The sequence below is a fragment of the Temnothorax americanus genome, unplaced genomic scaffold, assembly GCF_048541705.1.
Source record: "Temnothorax americanus isolate GAGA-0224 unplaced genomic scaffold, ASM4854170v1 Scaffold8, whole genome shotgun sequence".
NCBI lineage: Eukaryota > Metazoa > Arthropoda > Insecta > Hymenoptera > Formicidae > Temnothorax > Temnothorax americanus.
The window spans coordinates 6,357,636-6,383,790 of record NW_027509802.1 but is presented as its reverse complement, the minus strand read 5'-3'; the positions used below and the strand labels follow the sequence as shown (position 1 = coordinate 6,383,790).

General features: G+C 37.9%; 3 protein-coding genes and 1 pseudogene across 10 annotated transcripts in view; 2 read left to right on the top strand and 2 right to left on the bottom strand.

Annotated features, from left to right (window-relative positions):
• The window catches only part of LOC143907118 (uncharacterized), a 10,130-nt gene extending 8,673 nt beyond the window's left edge, over window positions 1–1,457 (top strand). The window contains 1 exon segment of the mRNA XM_077423654.1: window positions 1–1,457. This exon segment is cut by the window's left edge and continues 638 nt beyond it. Coding sequence (XP_077279780.1) covers window positions 1–1,115 — 1,115 coding nt within the window. The 3' untranslated portion in view covers window positions 1,116–1,457.
• Window positions 1–26,155, bottom strand: part of Ttll5 (Tubulin tyrosine ligase-like 5) — a 184,687-nt gene that overhangs the window by 117,477 nt on the left and 41,055 nt on the right. For all 7 annotated transcript variants that reach the window (XM_077423646.1, XM_077423649.1, XM_077423645.1 and 4 more), the window contains exons 2-4: window positions 4,492–4,671; window positions 3,181–3,264; window positions 2,969–3,092 (exon numbers count right to left, since the gene is read on the bottom strand). In XM_077423646.1, the coding sequence (XP_077279772.1) occupies window positions 2,969–3,092; window positions 3,181–3,264; window positions 4,492–4,664 (381 nt within the window). In that variant the 5' untranslated portion in view covers window positions 4,665–4,671. The remainder of the gene's footprint in view (window positions 1–2,968; window positions 3,093–3,180; window positions 3,265–4,491; window positions 4,672–26,155) is intronic.
• Window positions 1–26,155, top strand: part of LOC143907127 (uncharacterized) — a 225,763-nt pseudogene that overhangs the window by 178,260 nt on the left and 21,348 nt on the right. The gene's annotated exons all lie outside the window — the stretch shown is intronic.
• LOC143907328 (uncharacterized) overlaps window positions 13,540–26,155 on the bottom strand; it is a 156,163-nt gene continuing 143,547 nt past the window's right edge. The window contains exon 7 of the mRNA XM_077424011.1: window positions 13,540–13,577. Within this exon, the coding sequence (XP_077280137.1) occupies window positions 13,540–13,577 (38 nt within the window). The remainder of the gene's footprint in view (window positions 13,578–26,155) is intronic.

The window sequence follows — 26,155 nt, the reverse complement described above, 5'->3', positions numbered from 1 at the left end:
AGGATGAGAAATGCTCCATTTCGCGTCAAAAGTACACTAGTTGATCGCGATTCAAAAGTTTGTTTAGCATATGGAAGATAAAGAGCTCTAGATCGAAAAAGAGATTTCACTCGGAAAAGGTGTTTCCATTTATGGGATATGAAAGTAGAAACCTATTATGTGACACACTAAGAGTACTGAATGTCACTGATACCTCTGTTACTAGTTTGGGCGTGTTACTCGTTCTAATGCAAATTCCACAGCTTGAATCTTTAGCGGGATATAACCACATAGAACACGTGGCAGAGATAACGCATCAGCTCATCGATGTAAAACTTCCGTTCAATTTAACTGAAGCAAGGAGTTGTAAAACAACGCCTGTTAACATACAACTTTTAGCACAAGTGTTTCCAAAAGTTAAGAAATTACACATTTATGAACCATACCATTCTCCCGACACACTATGCCTCTTCCCTTATATTACCTCATTAAGCGTACATGACGTATTGCCGGAGAACAAATAATTAAATGGTTTTTACAATTATTTTCGAACAAATGGTCAAATCTTACGTGAACTTAATATTCAAATGATAGAAAGTGAAGATCCTTTGCAGGTGGATGTAAAAGAAATTTTGAGCAATTGTCCTAATCTGCAAATACTCATTAAGAGTGGATCAAATATAGTTTGGACAAAGGGACATGATCCTCAGCCTTTTAAATATTTAAAGAAAATCCAACTCGGATGTACAGTGAAGGCATTAATGGTTACAAAAATACTTTTGCTGGCTCCTGAGTTAATGTCACCGCACATTCAAAATAGCTACGATTTGACGAATCAGCATCTGAAAGAGTTAGTAAAACCATCTATCAAATACAGGAATCGAAAATCAGATGAATGCAACAACAATTTACAAAATTTAAGATGCTTTTATATTTCTAAGGCAAGACAAGTATCAGCGACCGGCGCACTAAACATACTCCACAGTTACAAACGGTTAAGGTGGTTTGGAAATTTGACTAACTGGGATGATGATGATATTAAAATACTAGTAAAAAGCAAAAAACGTGAAAAAATGAATGTAGATTTTTGCTCTGATGCGCATTGTTACTGGAGTAATTGCGTTCATATCCAATAATCGTATATCAAAAATACTTCGTGAAATGATCCTTATTGCATATGAACCGTGACATTATCAAACAGCTTAATATAATAAGACTGATACATTAAAGATGTATCAGTATTGAAGATTTACATAAGACTTTACGTTTTTATACAGTGTTATGCTGAATTTGGAAATTGAATGCATGCTTCTTTTACATATGTGTCACGAGAGCCATATATAATATAATTTATAATATGATTAATAAAAATTGTGAAGAAACGCTTCTCTTTTTCGTTTGTGTGTGATTGTTTCCATTTATATAACACTCAATTTAATTTAAATAGGGGAGATCGGGGCAAAGTCGTTACTATTTTTTCGGTGCCGATTTTTAACAACAAATAATTTTAGTAAAATGTGGTATACCGTTGTAAAGAGTAAACCCTTGGCTACCAAATATTTGTTTCAAATATTTGCATTCAATTATAAATATAAGGACATTTTGGTCTACGTCGCTTTGTTCAACTGATATAGAGTGAAAACGACAAAGGTGCAAAAATTGAAATGTCAAAATTGCCGGGGCGGAGTCGTCACTTCATTCTCAAACTAAATTTTAAATACAAAATCATAATTCCGATCATGAAAAATTATAGGATACATTTTATTTATTTTTTAATAGAAAAATGGAAATATTAATTAAAAACACGATGGCGGAAAATAATTACAAGTAAAGCGCACACACTTATGTACCCTACGCTCGCACGAAATGCACTGTTTCTCGTCAGCTCTATTCTGTCATCTCTATGAGCACACACAGCACATATTATCCAAGTCCTCGCCGGAATCCGACCGCTGCTTCTTTGACTTTATTTTATTTTCGCCCGAATCCTCCATGATATGGCTTGGTATATAACGACTTCGCCCCGGACACAAGTTTTAAGTTTGGTCGCTCATGAAATATTATAGAAATCAACGAAAATAAACAAATTTCACTGGATTCGTGTTCAATATGCATTACTCTTCAGAATCACTTATCTCGAGATTCGGAGAAAAAATAATATTTAAAATGTTTAAAATTTTCAACGCGCAAAAAATTTTACTTTTGACCTCTGAAAACACGTTTGCCTCAATGAAAATCACAACATGGCTTATAATCTCACTAAACTTTGTTGGTTATATGGGCACCATAAGTAGCGTTTACAATATTAATAGCGAGTTCACACAACATACAGATTTCGAAATAATTCGGTTTTAACATTTTTTTTTATTAAGCGGCATCCATAATTAATGTAGAGAATCTAAGCCAATTTTTAGTACTTTTTGAATTAAAAAAAAACCTAAATTTGAGAAAGTTATAGCTTGCTAAAGTTTCTTTGATGACGGCAACTTCAAAAGGTATGACGTCATTTCTTATATAAGGTATGACGTCACAGCACATTTTCGTGTACTATATTTTCTTCAATTTTGAAGATATTGCAAAAATTCAAAAAGTTTACAAAGAAAGTATGATCTATCAAACCGCTTAATAAAAAAAATTTATGTTAAAACTGAATTGTAGTAACGACTTCGCCCCGGTCTCCCCTATCTTTCACACGTCATTCACTTATAATGCAGGGGATTTGCTTAAATAATATTGTTACATTATTCTACAAAAAATATTGGCACGACAATACAACAAATCAAGAAATATAATACCGGGGCACGTATTATGGAACTTTTCGGAATGGATTCCGATCAGAATTATTCCGTTTTCCCTAGAAAACACAATAGAAATCTAGAAAAATAACTAAACAATTCCGATCGAAATCCATTCCGAAAAGTTCCATAACGTATATATTTTCGTAATCTATCACGTATCCACAATACGTGATATATTACAAAAATCTTACCTCTTTTAAACCATGTGATTGCAACAGAAGATTGATGAGTCTAGTGTCAGTTTGAAAGATCTTGTAAGTCATGTGTAGCTGCTTCGCAGGCGGGTCTTCCGGTGGTGTAGCTAAGGCAGAACATCTAAAGAACAAATAAAATGCAGTTGCTCAACATTTCTGTGTTTTAAAAATAAGAATAAACGGATAGATAAATTCTTATATCAACTTACTTGAAGCGTAAAACGGATGTCTTGCTTCTATTTGGTCCATTCAATAACCATTCGTTGTTTAGCGTATTTCTTGCATTCGTTGTACTATAAATAAACATCAACAAAGTATTAGAAACATAATTCTTATCACTGAATAATTTAATATAAAATCGGAGAATTTTTATACACATAAAATTATTCATTTCTATTAATAAATAAAATTTAGAAAGTTATACGATGTATATTATATGATAAGTAGATTTATATAGCTCCTAATATAAAATAAAAAGATAAAAAAACGGAAACAGACATATTTATGTATCTTATATTTGCGAATCCTTTTATTAATTTGTAATCGATTTTCGCTCATCTAATATTTCTTAAACATTCAGTTTTAAATATCTTCGTAACTAATTTTTTACTGGAAAAATTTCATCATAATACCCACTTGCAGTTAAATAAGGTATAAATTTTGTTATTTATTTTTACCTCCCGTTGAAGATTAATTTATTAATCTTAGAGATTGTTTTGGCGAGAATTTTTAAAGATTATAGATAGATAAAAAATTAAAAATTTTTAAGCTGTATATCAAAACTGAAAAAAAAATATTTATATCACTATTAAACAATGTATAATGTGTTAACAGAAAAATGCATAAGACGAGCGTTTGAATACAAATGCTGCTATAAGACAACGTAATTACTATGAAGGGATTATTATTTAAGGAAAATAAACCAACTAATACTCTCATTCCACGTTTATTCTTTATTTTTATCATCTATATTTATACACACAATGTATATGATTTCAAATCCGTTACTTTTTGCCCGTACTGGTTTTGCGGTTGTTTTTTGTTGCGAACCAATAATGATCGCAATTATAATCACCATATTTATATTTGTACAAAAATTGATGCGGAAGGATATGTTTATGACACTACGCCTTATTAATATTTAAATATCAAATGTTAAATTAAAATTATTCAATTTCAACAATAAAGTTGTAAAGTTTGACCGTGTTTCTCATGGTAATCTCTATTACACATATTAATAAAAATATACAATCCAATTAAATAATATAATTAAAAAAAAAACCATTCTGTAATTCTGATTAAAAAAGGGAAAAATAGGCATCAAAAAAAAGTAAAAAAAATATTATATAAAATATTTTTAAAAGACTCAAAAAATAATAGAAATTGATTAATATCAGCGATATACATATTTAAAACTTCATTACCATAAGAAATATTGAGTTGAACGATTCATCAAATAACTGTACGAAATTCGAGGGTTTTTAATGAACATGTAGCATACGTAACACAAGTAAACTCACTTTTTTGAATTATCAGATTTGTGAGATTTATGTACCGTCAAGGCCTCCAATGCTTCTTCGCTGCTGTTAGATAACTGTGACATACCAGAAAGACTGGTAGAGGACATGAGTTCTTTCGAACGCTTTCCTTCCAATCTTTCTATTGCATTCGTATACTTTCTTTGGGACATCATGATTTATCTGAAATAGAATAAAAGAACTATATGTAAAATTGTTGTACTATGTGAGTAAAAAAATGGCATATGAAAAATAACATAAAACGAATACTGATGTATGTATATTGCTGGCTAAAAGTTTGAAAAATAATTAAAAATATGTACTATATAAAATAAATCAAACTTATGCATTATAATTTAACATATTTTTATTTTATTCATTGTTTCATAACAAAAATATCATTGCTCATATTTTATCGCTCACAAAGCTCCTCTATGAGGAAGGTTATATTTTATTCGATGCATAATTATTAGTATTTATTTGTATTGGCTTCCTCATAGAGAAAGCTTTATGAACGAAATAAAATAGGAGCAATGGTAGCGATTTGTATTGATGAGGAAGCAATGTTCAAATTTCTAATTTGCACACTTCTTTTAATTTTAAATTTAATTTTTTTATGAATTGATAGAGCTTAGCAGCACAAGTGGGGTTTTGAAATCGACGCGCAATGTCAAATAGATGTTGACTTTGGGAGTTCAGGCTACATGGTCCAATATGGACTTTGCATATGGATCTTTAATCGCGTATAAAGCTGAGTTTAATCAACCAAATCTTAAAGGATTATATATGAAATAGGGATAGAAAAGACTGAAGAATATAATAGAATTATAAATAGCCTGATATCTCAAAATTGGCGAAAGTTAGAGCAACCACGGACATTTCTCAAAAAATTCAAAATTTTATAAACAAAGAACCCTTTTACCGATTATCGCCAAATTCAATACCAACCTTCTTTTAATGATACTCTATATAAAATTACATGTATAACTTATACATGTAAATAACTTTTTAAGCAGAAATCGGTAACTCCTTCACCGATTCTCGCAAAATTCAAAACAACCTTCCTTTAATGATAGGCATCTTATACACTTTTTAAGCAGAAATCGGTAATCCCTTCACCGAGATCCTCGCCAAATTCAGTAACAATCTTTCTTTAATAATATTCTATCCATCAAATAACTTAGGGTAAACCGAGGCGAATCGGATCAATATAAGTTTTAAGACAGTTTTCGTTAGTGTTTTGTTTCAAACAAGCTGTTTTATCGTGCTAATTAGTAATCCGATTCGCCTCTGTCTACCCTATACATTTTTAGGCAAAAATCGGTAACCCTTTCACCAATCTTCGTCAAATTTAAAACAACCTTCTTTTAATAATAGTTTATATATAAGATTGCATGTATGACTTGTACACTTTTTATACAAAAATCGGTAACCTCTTCACCGATCATTGCCAAATTCAACACCAATCTACCTTTAAGCTCGATATCTCAAAATTTGCGGAAATTAGAGTAATCATGTAGATTTTTTTAGATAGAAATCGGTAACCCCTTTATTATTAGCAATTTTTATTAATTCTATTATATTCTCTACCCCTATTTGATATATAACTCTTTAAAATTTGGTTAATCAGTTCTTGAGTTATAGAAATTTTGGTAAATTTGGCGCACACACACACACACACACACATCCGGACATTTTTTAAAATTACAATTTTCCGACGTTTTAGAACATTTTGAACACATTGGCAGTGAAAACTAAAAAAAAACAATTTTTTCTTTGGTCTTTTCTACCCCTATTTCATATACATAATTCTTTAAAATTTGGTTGATTAGACCTAGCTTTATATGCGATCAAAGGTCTATATACAAAGTTTATGACAATAAAGCTTCCTCTATAAAGAAGCAATAATATAAAATGTTTGAAAGTTCTTCCCAAAATATTTTTAATAAGATAAAAAGAAAGACTTGGTTAGGTGGCGTGCAAGAGGGTGGTTGCGAATTGAGCGTAAGAGATAGTTATAAGTGGTAATAAACGAACAATTGTAAAGTGAGTGAGAAGATGAAATAAGGAAGTACGGCGATTAAATGGAAAAATAATAAGCGAACAATAGGAAAAACATTAGAGAGAAGGAAAGGAACCGCCAAAGGGGGGGAGAAAGGTTAGGATGGCGAAAAGGACGGGAAGCTCGGAAGGTGTCGGTAAGGAGAGAATGAATAGATATGTGGTAAAGCAGAAGGAATCTGATTTAGATATGGTGGGCAGAGAAGCGAGAAGCGCGGGAACCGCGGGAAAGTTAAGATAAGGCAGGATAGTAAGCAGAGGAAATTAGTTGCGGAAAAAAAGGATAATGGTAAAAAAGTAACGTTTAGGTTAGAAGAGAGTAAAGGAAAAGGGGATGAATGGCAGAAAATAGGAAAGGATTTATGTGAACAACTCAGCAAAGAACTAAAGGTGCTAAAAGAGAATAGGAGGATGTATAGAGAATATATGAAGGATATAAGAATAAAAGAGAGGGTGTAAGAAGAAAGTATAAGAGAGATTAAAGATAAAATAGAGGATTTGGAGAAATGTGTAATGGAAAGGTTAGAAGATATGGAAAAGAAGGTATGCATGTGTACGAAGAGAAAAGCGAAGGGGGAGGAACAAGCGTAATTAGTGATAAGGAAAAAGACAAGGAAAATAGAATGGAAGGTGAAGAGAGAGAGGAAGTTGGGGCAGGAACAAGTAAGAGTAATGAAAAAGAATAAAATTTCGTTTAAGCCAGGAAGGTGGCACAGGAGAGTGGTCTGTACGGGTAATTGAGAGGTACACAAATATTCGATATAACCATATTTATTGAACGGTTACAAGAGACTGGTTGACGAACGCTCGCGAGGCCCGAAGCCCCCACTTTCCACGCCTTCTGCCGTCTCGCTCCGGCATCCTCGCTCCGTCACCCTCGCTCTCACACTCGAACACTCTTCTCACTCTCGGATCTCATTCACTCTCATACACTCCAACTCTCCACCGTTTGATTCAACGTTTATCCCTCGCTTTTCCCTGAAGTCTTGCCGATCGTCGTGGTTCTGGTTCTTCGTGGTTCGATGTTTTGGCGTCTCGTTCCCTCGTTGTTTCCGGTCTTCCAGTCAATTGGTTTGCATGTTTTGTCTCCACGTTGTCGTCGAAACGTATTTTGTATGTCACTGGTCCGAGCTGTTCGGTTATTTTTGCTTTACTCCAGTTCCCGGCGTCCTTCCGAAAATCTCGAGCCCAGACCGCTTCCCCCTCAGCGAACTCGGCACGTCTGCTGCCTCCTTTGCTCTCGATCTGTTTAGCTTGTTTTCGGAGTACTGTTTGTGTTATGTCTGGTTGCAACAAACTAAAACGCGTTCGCAGTTCCCGGTTGAACATTAGTTTCGCGGGCAATTCGCCTGTGGTGCTGTGCTTGGTCGTACGGTAATCGAAAAGGAACATGTCGATTGCTTGTTGTATTTTTTTCCCATCCTTTAACATTGTCTTGACTTTTTTCTTAAATACCTTCACAAAATTTTCGACTACCCCGTTTGTAGCTGGGTGTTTTACTGGCGCAAACAAGTGCTTCACTCCTAACGGTCGTAGAAATTCCGCAAACTCCGCGCTCGCGTATTGTGTTCCGTTGTCGCTGACTATGTAGTGCGGCAGTCCGAAACGTGAGAATATCTTTTGGAACACTGCTATCGTTGCTGTTGCTGTCGTTGACTTTATGATCTCTACTTCCGGCCACTTTGTACGTGCGTCGATAATCAGCAGGAAACTGTGACCTTGAAACGGTCCAATGAAATCCGTGTATACGCGTTGCCACGGCTTTTCCGGCCAATTCCAAACTCTCGCTGGTGGTTTCAGTGGTGCGTCTTTCCACGTCCTGATCAATTTTCGACCACCAGAAAAACGATCTCGCGATCGATTTCATTCTGACTATTCCTGCATGCGTCGCATGCAATTCGCTGAGCACCTCTTCTTGTAATTTCTTTGGTATAATGACACATAGCCCCACATTAGGCAATTTTCTTCCATTGTTAGTTCGTCCTTCCTGATCTCATATTTTTGCAGACCCTCTGGTATATTTTTTCGGTGTGGTCACCCTAGCGTGATGTACTTTGTTACCTGTGCTAGTTCCTTATCTCGGCTGGTTTCCTTTGCGATTTGTTTGTAATCAAAACATGCGAATTTTTGGTCGGTCACGTATTTTAAGTATGTCATCTCCGTTTTCTCTTCTTTTGCTTTTTTCTCGAGTATGGAGAGTCTTGAGAATCCATCGGCTACATTTTCCGCTGAACGTACATATTCTACGCGAAATCAAAACGCGGATAAAAAAATAGCGTATCTTTGCAGTCCTCGCCAACGCCAACGCAAACCAACGCTCTCTTACTTTTTCGCTAATTAAGGATACCGTCGCCCCGCCGTCGATTTCCATGTTGAAATTATTTCCCTCTATCCTCAGCTTAAGATATTGTGATCTAATTTTTACGGCATTTATATATCGGCTTTCTTAATCGCCAGTGACAAAAGATAACAATCGGAATCTGAATCATTATCGCTCCCGTCCGTGTCGGATTCTTTTTCGCAAATGTTTTTTACCTTCCGTTGTTTTCTCGCTCTAAATACCGCTTCGAGATGCCCCCTCTTACCGCAATTATGACACTCTTTCTCTCTATGCCAGCAGTCTCTAATCTTATGTCTTTTTCTACCACAGCACGTACAGTCTTCAGCCGTCGATGGTCCCGGCGCCAATGTTCACTGTTGTTGTGAGCTTGTTGCCGTCCCTCTCCCTCTCGTTCCCCTGGTTACTCCTCTGCGGTTGGTATTGTACCGTCGAGATGTGTTCGAGCTCTCCAAACTGTTTACCACGTTCGTGGTTTCGTTTGACTCTCCCTCCTCTGCGCGCACGTGTGTTTTGATTTCGTCGGCGCTCCGATTCGCCGCTTCGTATGCTGTGGCTATCGTTGTTGCTGTAGCCAACGTTAAATTATCTTCTCTGAATAGCGCGACTCTTACATCGCGATTTCGAATCCCATTTAGGAATTCATCTTTTACTGCATCGTCCACATTTGCAAACTCTTACAGTCTCTCGCTAATTCTTGCAAAGCGGCTATATATTGCACGACGGTCTCGTTTTCGAGTTGTATGCGTTGTCTCACTCGATCACGCAGCACCTGCACACTTACTTTCGGCTTGAAATATTGCGTCATTTTTTCCATAATGATTTCAAAGTCTGTTTCCGCTGGCTTGCTCGGGGCACACATTTTTCGAATCGCCGCGTATGTATCCGCGCTCACTTTTGTTAGTAAAATTGCTCTTTTCTTCGCTACATCTGTAATCTCATTTACCATGAAGTACAATTCAATCCGCTCTACGAATTATTCCCAATCGTCTACCCCGAACTTGAAATCCAGTTGACTTCGGTATTCCATTCTTGATTTCCTTGTTCCCGTATCTGTTGGTCTCCCGTCTTCTGGTTGTCTTTGATCCTCCGTTATTTGCGAACGTGATTCTTTCGCTGCCGTACGTAGCTTTATACGCAGTTTTTCGAGGTTTTCCTCTTCGTCCCATTCGATTTCTTTTCTGCTCAGTTCTTCCCGTACTTGTTCCTTCGATAGCTCTTGGATCCAGGCAGTTCTTGGTCTGATATCCTTCTTGTCGTTTATCCGGCTTATAGCCTATGTCGTTTTATCCTCGTCGCCAGTTGGTCTGTACGGGTAATTGAGAGGTACACAAATATTCAATATGACCATATTTATTGAACGGTTACAAAAGACTGTTTGACGAACGCTCGCAAGACCCGAAGCCCCCACTCTCCACGCCTTCTGCCGTCTCGCTCCGGCATCCTCGCTCTCACACTCGAACGCTCTTCTCACTCTCGGATCTCATTCACTCTCATACACTCCAGAGAGTCCTAGCAAGGAAGGAGATAAAGGAAAAAGGAAAACCGAAAAGGGAGAGAAGGGCATAAAAAGGGGGAAAAGATTTGTATTTTGGAACACAGCGGGTTTAGTAAATAAAAATAAAGAGTTTTGGAAATACATAGGAAAGTTTGATTTCATTAGTTTATGTAAAACATGGCTAGAAAAATAGGGATAGGAAAGAATTAAAGACAAGATGTCAAAGACGCACGAATGGACATGCAGCTATGCTAGGAAAGTAAAAAGAAGAGGGAGAGCAAAGGTTTTGTAATAGGCAAAACAAGGGGGAAAGTAGGTAGTAGGTTAATTAAGGAGGAAGAAGGGGATGTAGTAGTATCAGAAATAGTAGGAGAGAAAGAAAGTTGTAGAATTTTTTCGGTGTACAACTCAGGGGGATGGAGAGAATTGGAGGAAAGAATGAACAGGTTATTGTGGAGGACGAGGAAAGGGTAAATATTATAATAGGTGGTGATTTTAATATAAGGATAAGAAAGTTAGGAGGTTTGGACATAGAAGAGATGGAGTTGGAAAAAAAGAAGTAAAGATAAAATAACCGTACAAAATTACCTTTTTTAAAAAAAAAAGGTAAAAAAAGGCGCCAAGTTCACGCATAGTAGTTTAACTATATGTTGTTACGTAAAAAAAAAAAAAGTAATTTGTATTATACCTCAAAAAAATTTAAGTAACAAGTGGTAGACGTAATTTTTATATCTCGAAAAATTTCAAAAAAATCTAAGCAGTAGTATCTTTATTTCCGAAAATCTATAACCCAAGTGATCTATCAAGACACATCACAAAATTATGTTACCTTATCAAAAAAAAGAGTCGCGCTTCAAGTGATCTATTACAATTACAAAAAAGAAATGATATCTCTTTAAATTACAGCGCCAATTACAGAGAGAACATATATATTGCCTCAAAAAATAATTGTTGCACTACTTTGAAAAATCTTTAAATTGTGTTAATTAGAAAAGAATGAATAATAACAATTTTATAAGATTAAAAAATTTTATTTAAATTTAACAAGGGAATACAAGATATTTAAATACAAAGTTATTTACATGTGTATTTTTTAATGGCCACAAAGAATTACAGAGGTAACAGTACAAAATAAAAATATTTTATTAAAATACATAAATTTTTCTTGTAAAAAAACTTGGCGCTGCTAGACTCGAAATTTTAAATAAATAAGGACAACAATAAATAAAAATAATTCAGAGAAGAATGCGATGAGAGTAATATTAAATGATTATCAGCGTGGATGTGCGAGTGAGTGATATGGGTGTGCGTGACGGCGTGACGACGCGGACGGCGGATAATGCGGCTTATAATTAAGTAAAGGATAAGTTTATTTATTTATTTAAAATTTCGCGGTCTAACAGCGCCAAGTTTTTTTACAAGAAAAATTTATGTATTTTAATAAAATCTTTTTATTTTGTACTGTTACCTCTGTAAATTCTTTGTGACCACTAAAAAATACACATGTAAACTTTGTATTTAAATATCTTGTATTCCCTTGTTAAATTTAAACACAATTTAAAGATTTTTCAAAGTAGTGCAACAATTATTTTTTAAGGCAATATATATGTTCTCTCTGTAATTGGCGCTGTAATTTAAAGAGATATCATTTCTTTTTTGTAATTGTAATCAGAGAGAAGAATGAGAGACGACACGGCCCGGTTTTAGGTGATCCGCGAACGCGATACGCCCTCTGGGATCGACGTAAAACGTGCACATGAACTACGTAGCCACCGTCCACGTTTGGGCCACGGGGTAACACATACGTGCACGATTTAGGTTGCGTTCCGTGCTAATGTCGGTAACGCAAAGTTATTGATTTTTCGTTATGTGAGCGAGTGAGAAGGTATAAGAGTGAGCGAGATGACAATAAGAGCGAGCGAAACAGTAATTGGAGTGAGCGAGATGAGAATAACACATGCAGAAGGCTCGGGGGTGGGGATCTGATCGAGGATCGAGCATCGAGTCTTTTCCTTGCGCGCCGTTGTTCTTATCTGGCTCACTCCTGTTACTGTCCTACACGCTCTCATTAACGAATTAATTACGAACTTATTACTTCTTATAGTACTACTGTGACACTTATATATTATACTGTTTATATGTTGTATCCAGTCGTCCACCGGTCATACTTTTTCTAACGCGACGATGTATGTACACGCTTTTTTTTTTTTTTCTTTTTTTTTTTTTTTTTTAAGCAGAGTAAAATGAGTAATTTGTTAAACAAATAAGAAATAATTATAAGATTGTAGCAAGATAGAATAAAAATAACTGCAATACATAAGCGTAAAAAAGTAAGCAATAAAATAACATATATATATATATATATATATATATATATATATATATACATATATATATATAGAACGCAGAATTATTTTAAAATATATTGTAAATAATGCTTTTTACATATTAATTTTGTACAAAATATGAAATACAATACTTTTTTAAATCTATTATTGTTTTATTGCATCTTATCGTTCCGGGCCGTCATTGTGGACAGAAATACTTTCTACATTGTATCATGATATTGCATCCATTATGTCTCAATAGAGGCATATATGTTTGCAAGTTATGTTACTTTGCAACGAGTATGAATTTCCAGTAATGAAAAAAATAAGCATAAATTTTTCAATTTCATATAGAAGACCGCAATCACAATTGAAATAATTGCATAAATCGTAGACTAGCAGGTCTTGTCACGGAATATATAAAAAATTGTAATATGTGATCAAGCTACGAAATTGTAAAATCATGCATTTTCTTGTTATCAATGATGCGTAATAAGATGCAAATTATAATAAAGATTTAAAAAAGTACATTTAGATTTATTATATGCTGCTATTAACATAAGCATATTAAGTGTTGCGCACGTTATTCTACAACTATAATAACTAAACTATTAAAAGTATTACTACTAAAAGTACACTACTAAAACTAAAAAGTAACATAACACACGTACTATATATCAATGATTTTCATAAATCATTCGCAATAACAAACGTCGTAAAATATAAATATGAGAAATAAAAGACGTCAAAAATACAACTGATATTTTTATTAAAGGAAACCTACATTTATGTATATTTCCCCGTGATGAAACCTGTTAGTCGACGATTTATGCAATTATATCAACTGTGATTGTGGTCTTTACGTCATGCTCATTAACAGCAACACAAAGTATTGAAATAAAACTTCTAAGTTCAAATCTTTTTTCTGCTTTTTTTGATAAATTTTTTTTAAAAATGCATTCTATGTTTAAATTGCGCATCAGCTAAATATAAATAGTTTATATAGCATAGCCTTAAAAAATTAGTTATTTCCAAATAATATACATATATATATTTTTTTTGCAAAGATATTAATGTATTAACTATTTATATTCACGTGATGTCATGCCTCGAGTAGTTCCGCGTGTGGCAACTGTAGTCCAGCGTGCTGTGTTTCAAGGAGAGGGGTTTTTAGTGGGTGCAAACCCCACACTACCCCGCCGGACGGCCGACGCGGGTGTGCGTCAGGCATTTTCCCCTCCCTGCTTAAAAAAAAAAAAAAAAAAAAAAAAAAAAAAAAAAAAAAGCGTGTACATACATCGTCGCGTTAGAAAAAGTATGACCGGTGGACGACTGGATGCAACATATAAACAGTATAATATATAAGTGTCACAGTAGTACTATAAGAAGTAATAAGTTCGCAATTAATTCGTTAATAAGAGCGAGTAGGACAGTAACAGGAGTGAGCCAGATCAAGAGACACGGTAGTGTCTCGCGCCAAGTACACGCGGAGCGAGACCGACCGTGACTCTTTTACGCGACGCGACGAGTTGCGAGTACCCGAGATGTTGAGATCTCGATAACGAGTGAACGGATCAAGTTCTAAGTAGGCTTGATCGATAGCTTGGGGTCCAATTAGGGGGGGGTTTCTCTCATAATATTCCGCTACGTGCCCTACGAGCGGAGATATTGCGACGCAAAGTCCAAATGTGAAAATTTATTTTTAAGATACGTCTCCGTCTCCTCCTAACGCTGCGATCTATTATGACGTCATCAGAGAAACGTCACTTTCACTTTTTCGACGCTGGCGGCGCAAGTATCGCCAGTTTCGATATCGCGCGCGTATTTCAAAATTAGGTCGATAAACTTATCGGTCAGGAGGAAGATTTCTATTTAAGTAAAAATTAGGTATATATATAACCAGATAATGCGCTTCATAGATTTCGGTGTCCAGGTGTAATAATACGTTGAATTCGATGTCCACGTGTCCCAGGTTGCCGATGACGAGGTCCACACAGTGCGCTTCGTAGTTTTCGGTGTCCAGGTGTAATAATATGTTGAATGCGATGTCTACGTGTCCCAGGTTGCCGATGACGAGGTCCACATAGTGCGCTCCGTAGTTTTCGGTGTCTACGTGTATTAATACCTTGAATTCGATGTCCACGTGTCCCAGGTTGCCGATGACGAGGTCCACACAGTGCGCTTCGTAGTTTTCGGTGTCCAGGTGTAATAATACGTTGAATGCGATGTCTACGTGTCCCAGGTTGCCGATGACGAGGTCCACACAGTGCGCTCCGTAGTTTTTGGTGTCTACGTGTATTAATATCTTGAATTCGATGTCCACGTGTCTCAGGTTGCCGATGACGAGGTCCACACAGTGCGCTTCGTAGTTTTCGGTGTCCAGGTGTAATCGTACGTTGAATTCGATGTCTAGGTGTCCCAGGTTGCCGATGACGAGGTCCACATAGTGCGCTCCGTAGTTTTCGGTGTCTACGTGTATTAATACCTTGAATTCGATGTCCACGTGTCCCAGGTTGCCGATGACGAGGTCCACACAGTGCGCTTCATAGTTTTCGGTGTCCAGGTGTAATAATACGTTGAATTCGATGTCCACGTGTCCCAGGTTGCCGATGACGGGATCCAGATAGTGCGCTTCATAGTTTTCGGTGTCCAGGTGTAATCTTTCGTTGAATTCGATGTCTAGGTGTCTCAGGTTGCCGATGACGAGGTCCACATAATGCGCTTCGTAGTTTTCGGTGTTTAGGTATAATAATACGTTGAATGCGATGTCCACGTGTCCCAGGTTGCCGATGACGAGGTCCACACAGTGCGCTTCGTAGTTTTCGGTGTCCAGGTGTAATAATACGTTGAATGCGATGTCTACGTGTCCTAGGTTGCCGATGACGAGGTCCACACAGTGCGCTCCGTAGTTTTTGGTGTCTACGTGTATTAATATCTTGAATTCGATGTCCACGTGTCTCAGGTTGCCGATGACGAGGTCCACACAGTGCGCTTCGTAGTTTTCGGTGTCCAGGTGTAATCGTACGTTGAATTCGATGTCTAGGTGTCCCAGGTTGCCGATGACGAGGTCCACATAGTGCGCTCCATAGTTTTCGGTGTCTACGTGTATTAATACCTTGAATTCGATGTCCACGTGTCCCAGGTTGCCGATGACGAGGTCCACACAGTGCGCTTCGTAGTTTTCGGTGTCCAGGTGTAATAATACGTTGAATGCGATGTCTACGTGTCCCAGGTTGCCGATGACGAGGTCCACACAGTGCGCTCCATAGTTTTTGGTGTCTACGTGTATTAATATCTTGAATTCGATGTCCACGTGTCTCAGGTTGCCGATGACGGGATCCAGATAATGCGCTTCATAGATTTCGGTGTCCAGGTGTAATTGTACGTTGAATTCGATGTCTAGGTGTCCCAGGTTGCCGATGACGAGGTCCACATAGTGCGCTCCGTAGTTTTTGGTGTCTACGTGTATTAATACCTTGAAATTGATGTCTAGGTGTCCCAGGTTGCTGATGACGAGGTCCACATAATGCGCTTCATAGTTTTTGGTGTCCAGGTGTAATCGTACGTTGAATTCGATGTCTAGGTATCCCAGGTTGCCGATGACAAGGTCCACATAGTGCGCTCCGTAGTTTTCGGTGTCCACGTGTCCCAGGTTGCCGATGACGAGGTCCAGATATCGCGCTCCGTATTTTTCGGTGTCTAGGTGTAATAATACCTCGAATTTGATGTTCACGTGTCCCAGGTTGCCGATGACGAGATCCAGATAGTGCGCTTCATAGTTTTCGGTGTCCAGGTGTAATTGTACGTTGAATTCGATGTCTAGGTGTCCCAGGTTGCCGATGACGAGGTCCACATAGTGCGCTCCGTAGTTTTTGGTGTCTACGTGTATTAATACCTTGAAATTGATGTCTAGGTGTCCCAGGTTGCTGATGACGAGGTCCACATAATGCGCTTCATAGTTTTTGGTGTCTAGGTGTATTAATAACTTTAAATCTGAATGGGTGCGTTCAGCCGATACTCCGCTAGCCTAGCAATCGTGAGCAGTTGCTCGTTTGTGCTCGTTTCTTCTCTTTTTAATCCAGTAAGTCAAAAAAGAGGAAACGAGCGAAAACGAGCGACTGCTCACGATTGCTAGGCTAGCAAAGTATCGGCTGAACGCACCCAATGTAGGACACGTAGATATCGAATTCGAGGTATTAATACACCTAGACACCGAAAACTACGGAGCGCGATATCTGGACCTCGTCATCGACAACCTGGGACACCTAGACATCAAATTCGACGTACGATTACACATAGACACCGAAAACTATGAAGCGCACTATCTGGATCCCGTCATCGGCAACCTGGGACACGTGGACATCGAATTCAAGGTATTAATATACGTAGACACCAAAAACTATGAAGCGCACTATCTGGATCCCGTCATCGGCAACCTGGGACACGTGGACATCGAATTCAATGTATTATTATACGTAGACACCGAAAACTACGGAGCGCACTATGTGGACCTCGTCATCGGCAACCTGGGACACATCAAATTCAACGTATTATTACACCTGGACACCAAAAACTATGAAGCGTACTATCTGGACCTCGTCATCGGCAACATGGGATACCTAGACATTGAATTCAAGCTTGATTCATAAGAATTGACTAAAAAATTCCCTAGCGGTACTTTCTGCCAAGCGTAGAGAATCTTCTTTTCCATTGACTCAATATATATAGGATAATTACATAAAACAATTACCTTGAATTAATCGTCGCGTCGCATAATAAAGAGTCACACAGTCGGTCTCGCTCCGCGCGTATTACCGTGTCTCTCGATCGATCGAGATAGTTTAACTGATCAGATGAACTGACTAACAGCGCTCTAAACGAACGCACTGTCTGCACTGCACTGCACTGCGATACTAACGCCGCTAGCCGCCAGTGTCGAAAAAGTGAAAGTAACGTTTCTGATTATGACGTCATCATATAAAACGTTGGCGTTAGAAGTAGAAGAAGAAGAAGTATCTTAATAAAAAAATTTCACATTTGGACTTTGCGTCGCAATATCTCCGCTCGTAGGGCACGGAGCGGAATATTATAAAAGAAACCCCCCCCCCCTAATTGGACCCCAAGCAATCGATCAAGCCTACTTAGAACTTGATCCGTTCACTCGTTATCGAGATCTCAACATCTCGAGTACTCGCAACCCGTCGCGTCGCGTAAAAAAGTCACGGTCGGTCTCGCTCCGCGTGCACTTGGCGCGAGACACTACCGTGTCTCTTGACAGTAACGGAGAAAGAAATTTTGTAGAATGGGTACAAGAGAGAAAGAGAGAGAAAAGATGGTATATATTAAATAGAATAACAGAAGGAGATTGGGAAGGCGAATACATTTATGTAGGAGCTAGAGGTAGTACGGTAATAGATTATGCGGTAGTAAGTGAAAATGCGCACGAGAAGATTGTAAAATTTAGGATAGATGACAGAGTAGACTCAGATCATATGCCATTAATTCTGGAAGTGGAAATAGAGAAAGAAAGGGGACAAGAGGAAGAAGTGGAAGGAGAAGCAAGAAAAGAAGAGGAAAAACTAGTTGTTCAGTGGGATAAGGATGCTATACAGAAGTATAAAGAGACGACGGAGGAGTTATGTAAAGAAGGACAAGTATGTAGATCGGTGGAGGAGAAATGGCAAAGAATTAAGCAAATTGTACATGGAGCAATAGTTAAAAAAAGAGTGAGAATCAAGAAAAAGAAACTAGAACATAAGGACTGGTGGGACAGGAGCTGTACTAGAAAGAGGAGGGAGGTGCATAGAATGTACACGAAGTGGAGAAACGGCAAAATAGACAGGGATAAGTACACAGAAGAAAAAGAAAAGCTGAGAGATCTGCAGTTAAAGAAACAAGAGGAGAAGAGACGAAAGGAAAAAGAGGAGTTAAGAAAATTAAGGAAGGAAGCAGAAGTTTGGAAATACATAAATAAGAAAAGGAACAAAAAGGTATGGGTATAAAATCAAGAGAGGACGAGTAATTATAGAGGTATCTCGCTATTATGTACGGCGTACAAGGTTTATGCGGAGGTACTAAGGAGCAGGCTAGACATGAAGGCTGAAGAGAAGGGGATGGTTCCGGAGAGTCAATCGAGTTTTAGAAGAGAAAGGTCAACGATAGATAACATATTCGTGCTGAACCATTTGATTCAAGAGGAAAGAAGAAAAGAAGGTAAAATGGAAAAGGTGTATTTGCAGATCTCAAGGCTGCATTTGATAATGTGGATAGGGAAATCCTGTGGAGAATTCTACGAGGAAAGGGAATAAAAGAACAACTGATAAGAAGATTGGAAATGATTTACGAGTAAACGGAAGTTGTGGTGAGGACCAGTCATGGATATACGAAAGAGTTCCAGACATCAAAAGAAGTAAGGCAGGGATGCGTAATGAGTTCACTTCTGTTCAATCTGTATATAGCGGATTTAGCTGATGTAATGGAAAAGAGAAGAATATAGAATAAATAGTGGTAGATAAAATTAGGGTTTGAAATTTAGAGTATGCGGATGACATTGTGATGGTAGCGAGAAATAGGGATGCATTGATAGATATCAATGCACACTGAAGAGATTCCTAAAGAAAAGAAAATTAGAGCTATGTACAGAGAAGACAAAGATTTTAGTGTTTAATAGGAAAAGAAAAGAAGGCAAGGAGGTATGAAAATAGGGTGAAAAATATATAAAAACGGTACAGACTTTTAAATATTTAGGATATACGTAGGATCACATTAGAGAATTGATGAAAAAAGGGTCGATTTTTAACGGTTGCCATTTTAATAGTATCGGTCCGATCGGGTTCAAATAATTCTAGAACATACCTTGAACATTCTAGAATATAAAACAACTGCGATTTTGTGAGATCAAATGGCAACATGTTGAAAACAAATCGTAAGCGAGCATGTGTAAAAAGTAGCTTTTTCACTTCAAAAATCTTAACTTTTTAATTTTTTAATTTTTTAATTTTTTTAAAATAAAATTTGTAGGTTATACTCCTAAGATACGACACTTTAAGAAAAAAAATAGTCCTCTAGTGCGCGTTTCAAAAAAGGTATTTATTCCGGCATATGAAAAGGGGCAATTTTGGAGTGAAAAAAATGTGGATTTATCAGAAAATAATGTGTTTTATTATTATTATGGATATCCTGAGTACACAGAAACACATTTATATTGTATTATTGTTTTTTCGTTATAAAACGACAAAAAAGTCATTTAGTCAGTGCAACCGCAGTCGACGCAGAGATCAACGTGATGAATGTCGGATATCGGCCGGGTGCAGGAGGAGCACTGTTGACTGGTCTTCCGATCTTGCTTTACGGGCACAATGCGCATCTGACATTGACCGTTTTACAAAACGGTTCCGTTGCCAAATAGAATATATACTGAGGATTGACTCTATTCCTTTTTTTAATGTTAAGCCGGAAGGTTGGTATACTGTAACGTTCCTTCAACAAGGGTTCTACGAGATAGTGTGACAATTTTTGAAGGCATTATTTAGCTGTTTAGTCTCAAAATGGATTGGGGACAACCTTAAGCGCGCGACTGCGCTCATCTCGTCGCGAGCAACAAAACTCGCTCATCTAGCGTCGCATTCTCCGTGTCGTCAATATCCTCACCAAAGATTTTAAATTAGCTGCCCTCAGACTGGATAAAAACATTATTCTCTTCACTTTCAAAAAGATTACCACCGTAATTATTTTCAACGTTATCGTTTTCCAGTAACTCGCGTCGAAACTTACTACTGCTACGCAAATTGTATGCCATCTGATAACAAATAACACCGTTATTGTTATAAAAACAATGGAAAAAAATATTGCAGATGCCACAGTCACACTTACGGTTCAAACACTTGTTTTAAACATTATAAAAAAATCCGATTTTTTTCACTAAAATTACGTTCTAATCACACTATGGGTCAATCTGACCCGCATTCGTGCACGATTTTTCCGCAACCGCTATCATACAAATACCGACGCTTTAAGGCTATTTAAGGTGGCTCTAAAGTGACATCGTTAGTCAATAATACAACTCACATAAAACTTGATAAAATACATTATGATTTTTCCTAAACATCTTATCTAAATAAAAATTATTAATATTGATAATGTTCCCATTGATTTTTATAAGTAGTTTATAAATTTATAATAACTATAAAAGGTCGATTGATTAATGTTGTCTTGATTCTTTCGCGTCAGTGCGCAAGTACTGTGTAGATAGTGTAGATCTAGCAGCCGACTCGCCGTCTCCCCGCTGGCGTATATAACCTCTTAGCGTGTCCATGACATTTTACTTCCGTGACACGCACATGCATCATCACTTTCTCGATCAAATATTTCTTAAAAATCCATGGCAACACACAACCTTTCATATACCACTGGAAAACTTGTGATTTCATCTTTCAGTGTTCAGTTTTTTATTAATATCTCTAGTTTTTCTTAAAAGATATCATATCATTTCCGGTAAAAATTCAATAACCTCCCATAAGAGCTATGTTAAAAAGTGATTTTTTATATTGCTCGTTTGCAATAATTTACATGGCAACAGGGTCTCAAATTTTAAGAGATGGTTTATTATATGTTAAAGAACAACCTCCCAAAGTTTTATTTATATGGCTAGTCTTTTAGTTTACCTTAGAGCCACCTTAATCAAATGACTAACAATCTCTACCAATAAAGGATACTTCAAACTCTTGATAGATAGCGAGCCAAACCCCATTTTAAGCCAGGCACTTACCAATATTTAGCCTCAAATTTGAGCGCGGGTCAAATTGACCAAGTGTGACTACGAAGGGTTAAAAGGTATGGGAGGAGATATTGTAAGGCACTGTTGGAAGAAAAAGAAAGCTTATGGGGGGAAGGATATGTATAGTATTGAGAGAGAAAGATATTACAACAAGAATGGATGGCGAATAGGCATACTGGAGGAACTGAGAAAAGAGGGAGCGAATTTAGAGAATGAAATAATAAGTAGGGAAAGGGATAATCAGAGACAATGAGAAGAAAATAAAATCCTAGAGGCAAGGTATAATAAAAGATATAGAGTGTTAGATAAGTTGAAGAGAGGTCCGGAATATTTAAAGAAGGATAATTTAAAAAGGGTAAGGATAAGTAATGATGTGAGAGCTTTAGTAAAACTGAGATGCGGAAATTTGGAAGAAGCAAATAAATATTGGTTAAAAGAAGATTGGGTAATTATGCAGTAATAGGGACCACACTCCGATGACCTTGACCTTGACATCTATTGTCAAGGTCACTCTCCTGAGTGACCCTCGGAAGGTTTTAACCGTCGCTCGTTATTCGTTAAAATTGTTAACAAAAAAGTTTGGAAAGTATAACAGTTATTTAAAGTATTGAGAGGCATAAACGACCAATATTACGTCTTTTTTTTTTTAAGTAGAGAATACTTTATTTCGCGAGAAAATCGCTGCTTTACCATAACACAACATTTAAAGCAGTAAATTGTTGATAAATTGAAGTCTTTTGGTTAAAGCAGAGAATACTTTTATTTCACAAAAAAAGTCGCTGTTTTACCAAAACACAACATTTAAAGCAGTAAATTGTTGATAAATTGAAGTCTTTTTGTTAAAGCAGAGAATACTTTATTTCGCGAGAAGTCGCTGTTTTACCAAAAAAATAAATTACAGGACAAAATAATAATAATTATTATAATATTTATTCATTTATATTTTCTGTTAAAGGATACATAATGGACATTGTTTCAAAAAAAGCACCTAATTGTGTATACTATTAAACGATTAATATTACGTCTTTTCTTTTAAGTAAAAAATTACTCGTTTTGCGTAAAAAAGTCGCTACTTTAATTTAAATAAAGTATTCTCTACTTCAGAAGAAAATTTACTTGTTTTGGTAAAGTAGCAACTTTTTCGCAAAATAAAGTATTCTTTGCTTTAACAAAAAGACCAATTTATCAACAATTTACTGCTTTAAATGTTGTGTTTTGATAAAGTAGCGACTTTCACGCAAAACGAGGTACTCTCTGCTTTAAAAAAAAAATGGATAATTATGCAGTAAAGCAGCGACTTTCTCGAGAAATAAAGTATTTTCTGTTTTAACAAAAAGACTTTAATTTATCAACAATTTACTGCTTTAAATGTTGTGTTTTGCTAAAGTAGCGATTTTCTTGTGAAATAAAGTATTCTCTGCTTTAACCAAAAGACTTCAATTTATCAACAATTTACTGCTTTAAATGTTATGTTTTTGTAAAGCAGCGACTATCTCGCGAAATAAAGTATTCTCTACTTAAAAAAAACGTAATATTAGTCGTTTATGCCTCTCAATACTTAAAATAACTGCTATATTTTTGTAAACTTTTTTTGTTAATAACTTTTTAACGAATAACGAGCGACGGCTAAAACCTACTGAAGGTCACTCAGGAGGGTGACCTTGACAACATATAACAAGGTCAAGGTCATCGGAGGATTACTGCATAATTACCGAAGATTGTAAAAAATGTATTTTGTGCGGCGATGGCAACGACTGTATAAAACATTATGTAGAGAAATGTCAGAGAGCAAGTGTATGATTTAAGGATTTAAGTAATGACGGGACGGTTTAATTCAGCAATTTTTATTATGTCATGACATAATTTTAATTCTGCCGCTAGGAAAATTTTAAGTCGATTGTTATGAATCAAGCTTGAATTCAATGTTTAAGTGTCCCAGGTTGCCGATGACGAGGTCCACATAGCGCGCTCTATAGTTTTCGGTGTCCAGGTGTATTAATACCTTGAATTCGATGGCCACGTGTTCCAAGTTGCCGATGACGAGGTCCACATAGTGCGCTTCGTAGTTTTCGGTGTCTACATGTATTAATACCTCGAATTCAATATCTACGTGTCCTACATTGGGTGCGTTCAGCCGATACTTTGCTAACCTAGCAATCGTGAGCAGTCGCTCGTTTTCGCTCGTTTCCTCTCTTTTGACCTACTGAATTAAAAAGAGAGAAAATGAGCAAAAACGAGCGACTGCTCACGATTGCTAGGCTAGCGGAGTATCGGCTGAACGCACCCATTCAGATTTAAAGTTATTAATACATCTAGACACCAAAAACTATGAAGCGCACTATGTGGACCTCGTCATCGGCAACCTGGGACACCTAAACATTGAATTCAACATATTATTACACCTGGACACCGAAAACTACGGAGCGCAATATGTGGACCTCGTCATCGGCAACCTGGGACACCTAGACATCGCATTCAACGTACGATTACACCTGGACACCGAAACCTATGAAGCGTACTATCTGGACCTCGTCATCGGCAACCTGGGATACATGAACATCGAATTCAAGGTATTAATACACGTAGACACCGAAAACTACGGAGCGCACTGTGTGGACCTCGTCATCGGCAACCTGGGACACGTAGACATCCAATTCAAGGTATTAATACACGTAGACACCGAAAACGACGGAGCTCACTATCTAGACATTGTCATCAGCAACCTGAGACACCTAGACATCGCATTCAACGTATTATTATACCTAAACACCGAAAACTACGAAGCGCACTATGTGGACCTCGTCATCGGCAACCTAAGACACCTAGACATCGAATTCAACGAAAGATTACACCTGGACACCAAAAACTATGAAGCGCACTATCTGGATCCCGTCATCGGCAACCTGGGACACGTGGACATCAAATTCAAGGTATTAATACACGTAGACACCAAAAACTACGGAGCGCACTATGTGGACCTTGTCATCGGCAACCTGGAACACCTAGACATCGCATTCAACGTACGATCACACCTGGACACCGAAAACTATGAAGCGCATTATCTGGATCCCGTCATCGGCAACCTGGGATACGTGAACATCGAATTCAAGGTATTAATACACGTAGACACCGAAAACTACGGAGCGCACTGTGTGGACCTAGTCATCGGCAACCTGGGACACGTAGACATCGAATTCAACGTATTATTACACCTGGACACCGAAAACTATAAAGCGCACTATCTGGACCTCGTCATCGGCAACCTGGGATACATAGACATCAAATTCAAGCTTGATTCATAAGAATCGACTTAAAAATTCCCTAACGGCACTTTCTGCCAAGCATAGAGGACCTTCTTTTCCGTTGACTCAATATTTATTATATATATACCTAATTTACCTAAATAGAAATCTTCCTCCTGACCGATAAGTCTATCGACCTAATTTCGAAATACGCGCGCGATATCGAATCTGGCGATACCTGCGCCGCCAGTGTCGAAAAAGTGAAAGTGACGTTCTCTGTTTGTTACATGTATGTTATAAAAGAGCGGTCGACGTAGACGACGACGACGACGACGACGTATCTTAAAAATAAATTTTCGCATTTGGACTTTGGGTCGCAATATCTCCGCTCGTAGGGCACGTAGCGGAATATTATGAGAGAAACCCCCCCCTAATTGGACCCCAAGCTATCGATCAAGCCTACTTAGAACTTGATTCGTTCACTCGTTATCGAGATCTCAACATCTCGGGTACTCGCAACCCGTCGCGTCGCGTAAAAGAGTCACGGTCGGTCTCGCTCCGCGTGTACTTGGCGCGAGACACTACCGTGTCTCTTGATAGAAAGTACATTATATAAAAAATTTGATGATAAAGGACATTATATAACTTTTGCATTTACAGGCACACAATGGTACGAGTATGACGTCCTCAAGAAAAAGCGTATGATGGTAACCTCCACGCAAATCATAAAACCACACATTATATTATATGTTAGATGTGATTAAATATTTGATAAAATAATTTCACAAATAATATATACATACTGTGACGTTGCGGCTCGCCGCTTCGTCGCGGCGCCCCGCCGCCGTCACAAGACGCGGAATTTCGCGCCCAGGGACGGACCAGGGAGGCAACGGCGAGATCTCCAGGGGTCGTAATTAATTGCGTTTCCACATTCTGATGACGTCTTTTTTTTTTGCAATGTAATACGCGCGGCACCTCACCCACACCACGGCAAACCTTCGAGGGAGTACGTGGCGAGGGAAATCAAGGACGATCGATGACCCGGGAGGGGTGGCAAACGCGGAAGCAGCAGAGATCGCGGGCTGGCGAGAGCAGCGCGGCAGGCGGGCGGCACGTGCGGCAGCGACGGACGAGGCCGTCGATAGCGGGGCCCCAAGCGCATGGGTGAACACCCGGCTTCAGCAAATGATCTCTACAAAACATCGACCTACGGGGTGACTGATCACCGCCCCAGGGTCAAACCGGAGGCACACCGGCGAGAACCGAATTCCGTCCGCTGCTAAGGACAGAATTGAGGAGTCGCACGCCGCCGAGGGACCGCTGCGCGCCCCCGAAGGATCTCGTATCGACAGCACTGCGCCGGGACACCGCGGGCTTGCAAGCTCGCGCCCGATTGGCCCGCGCGCCCCTCCGGAAGGGGTA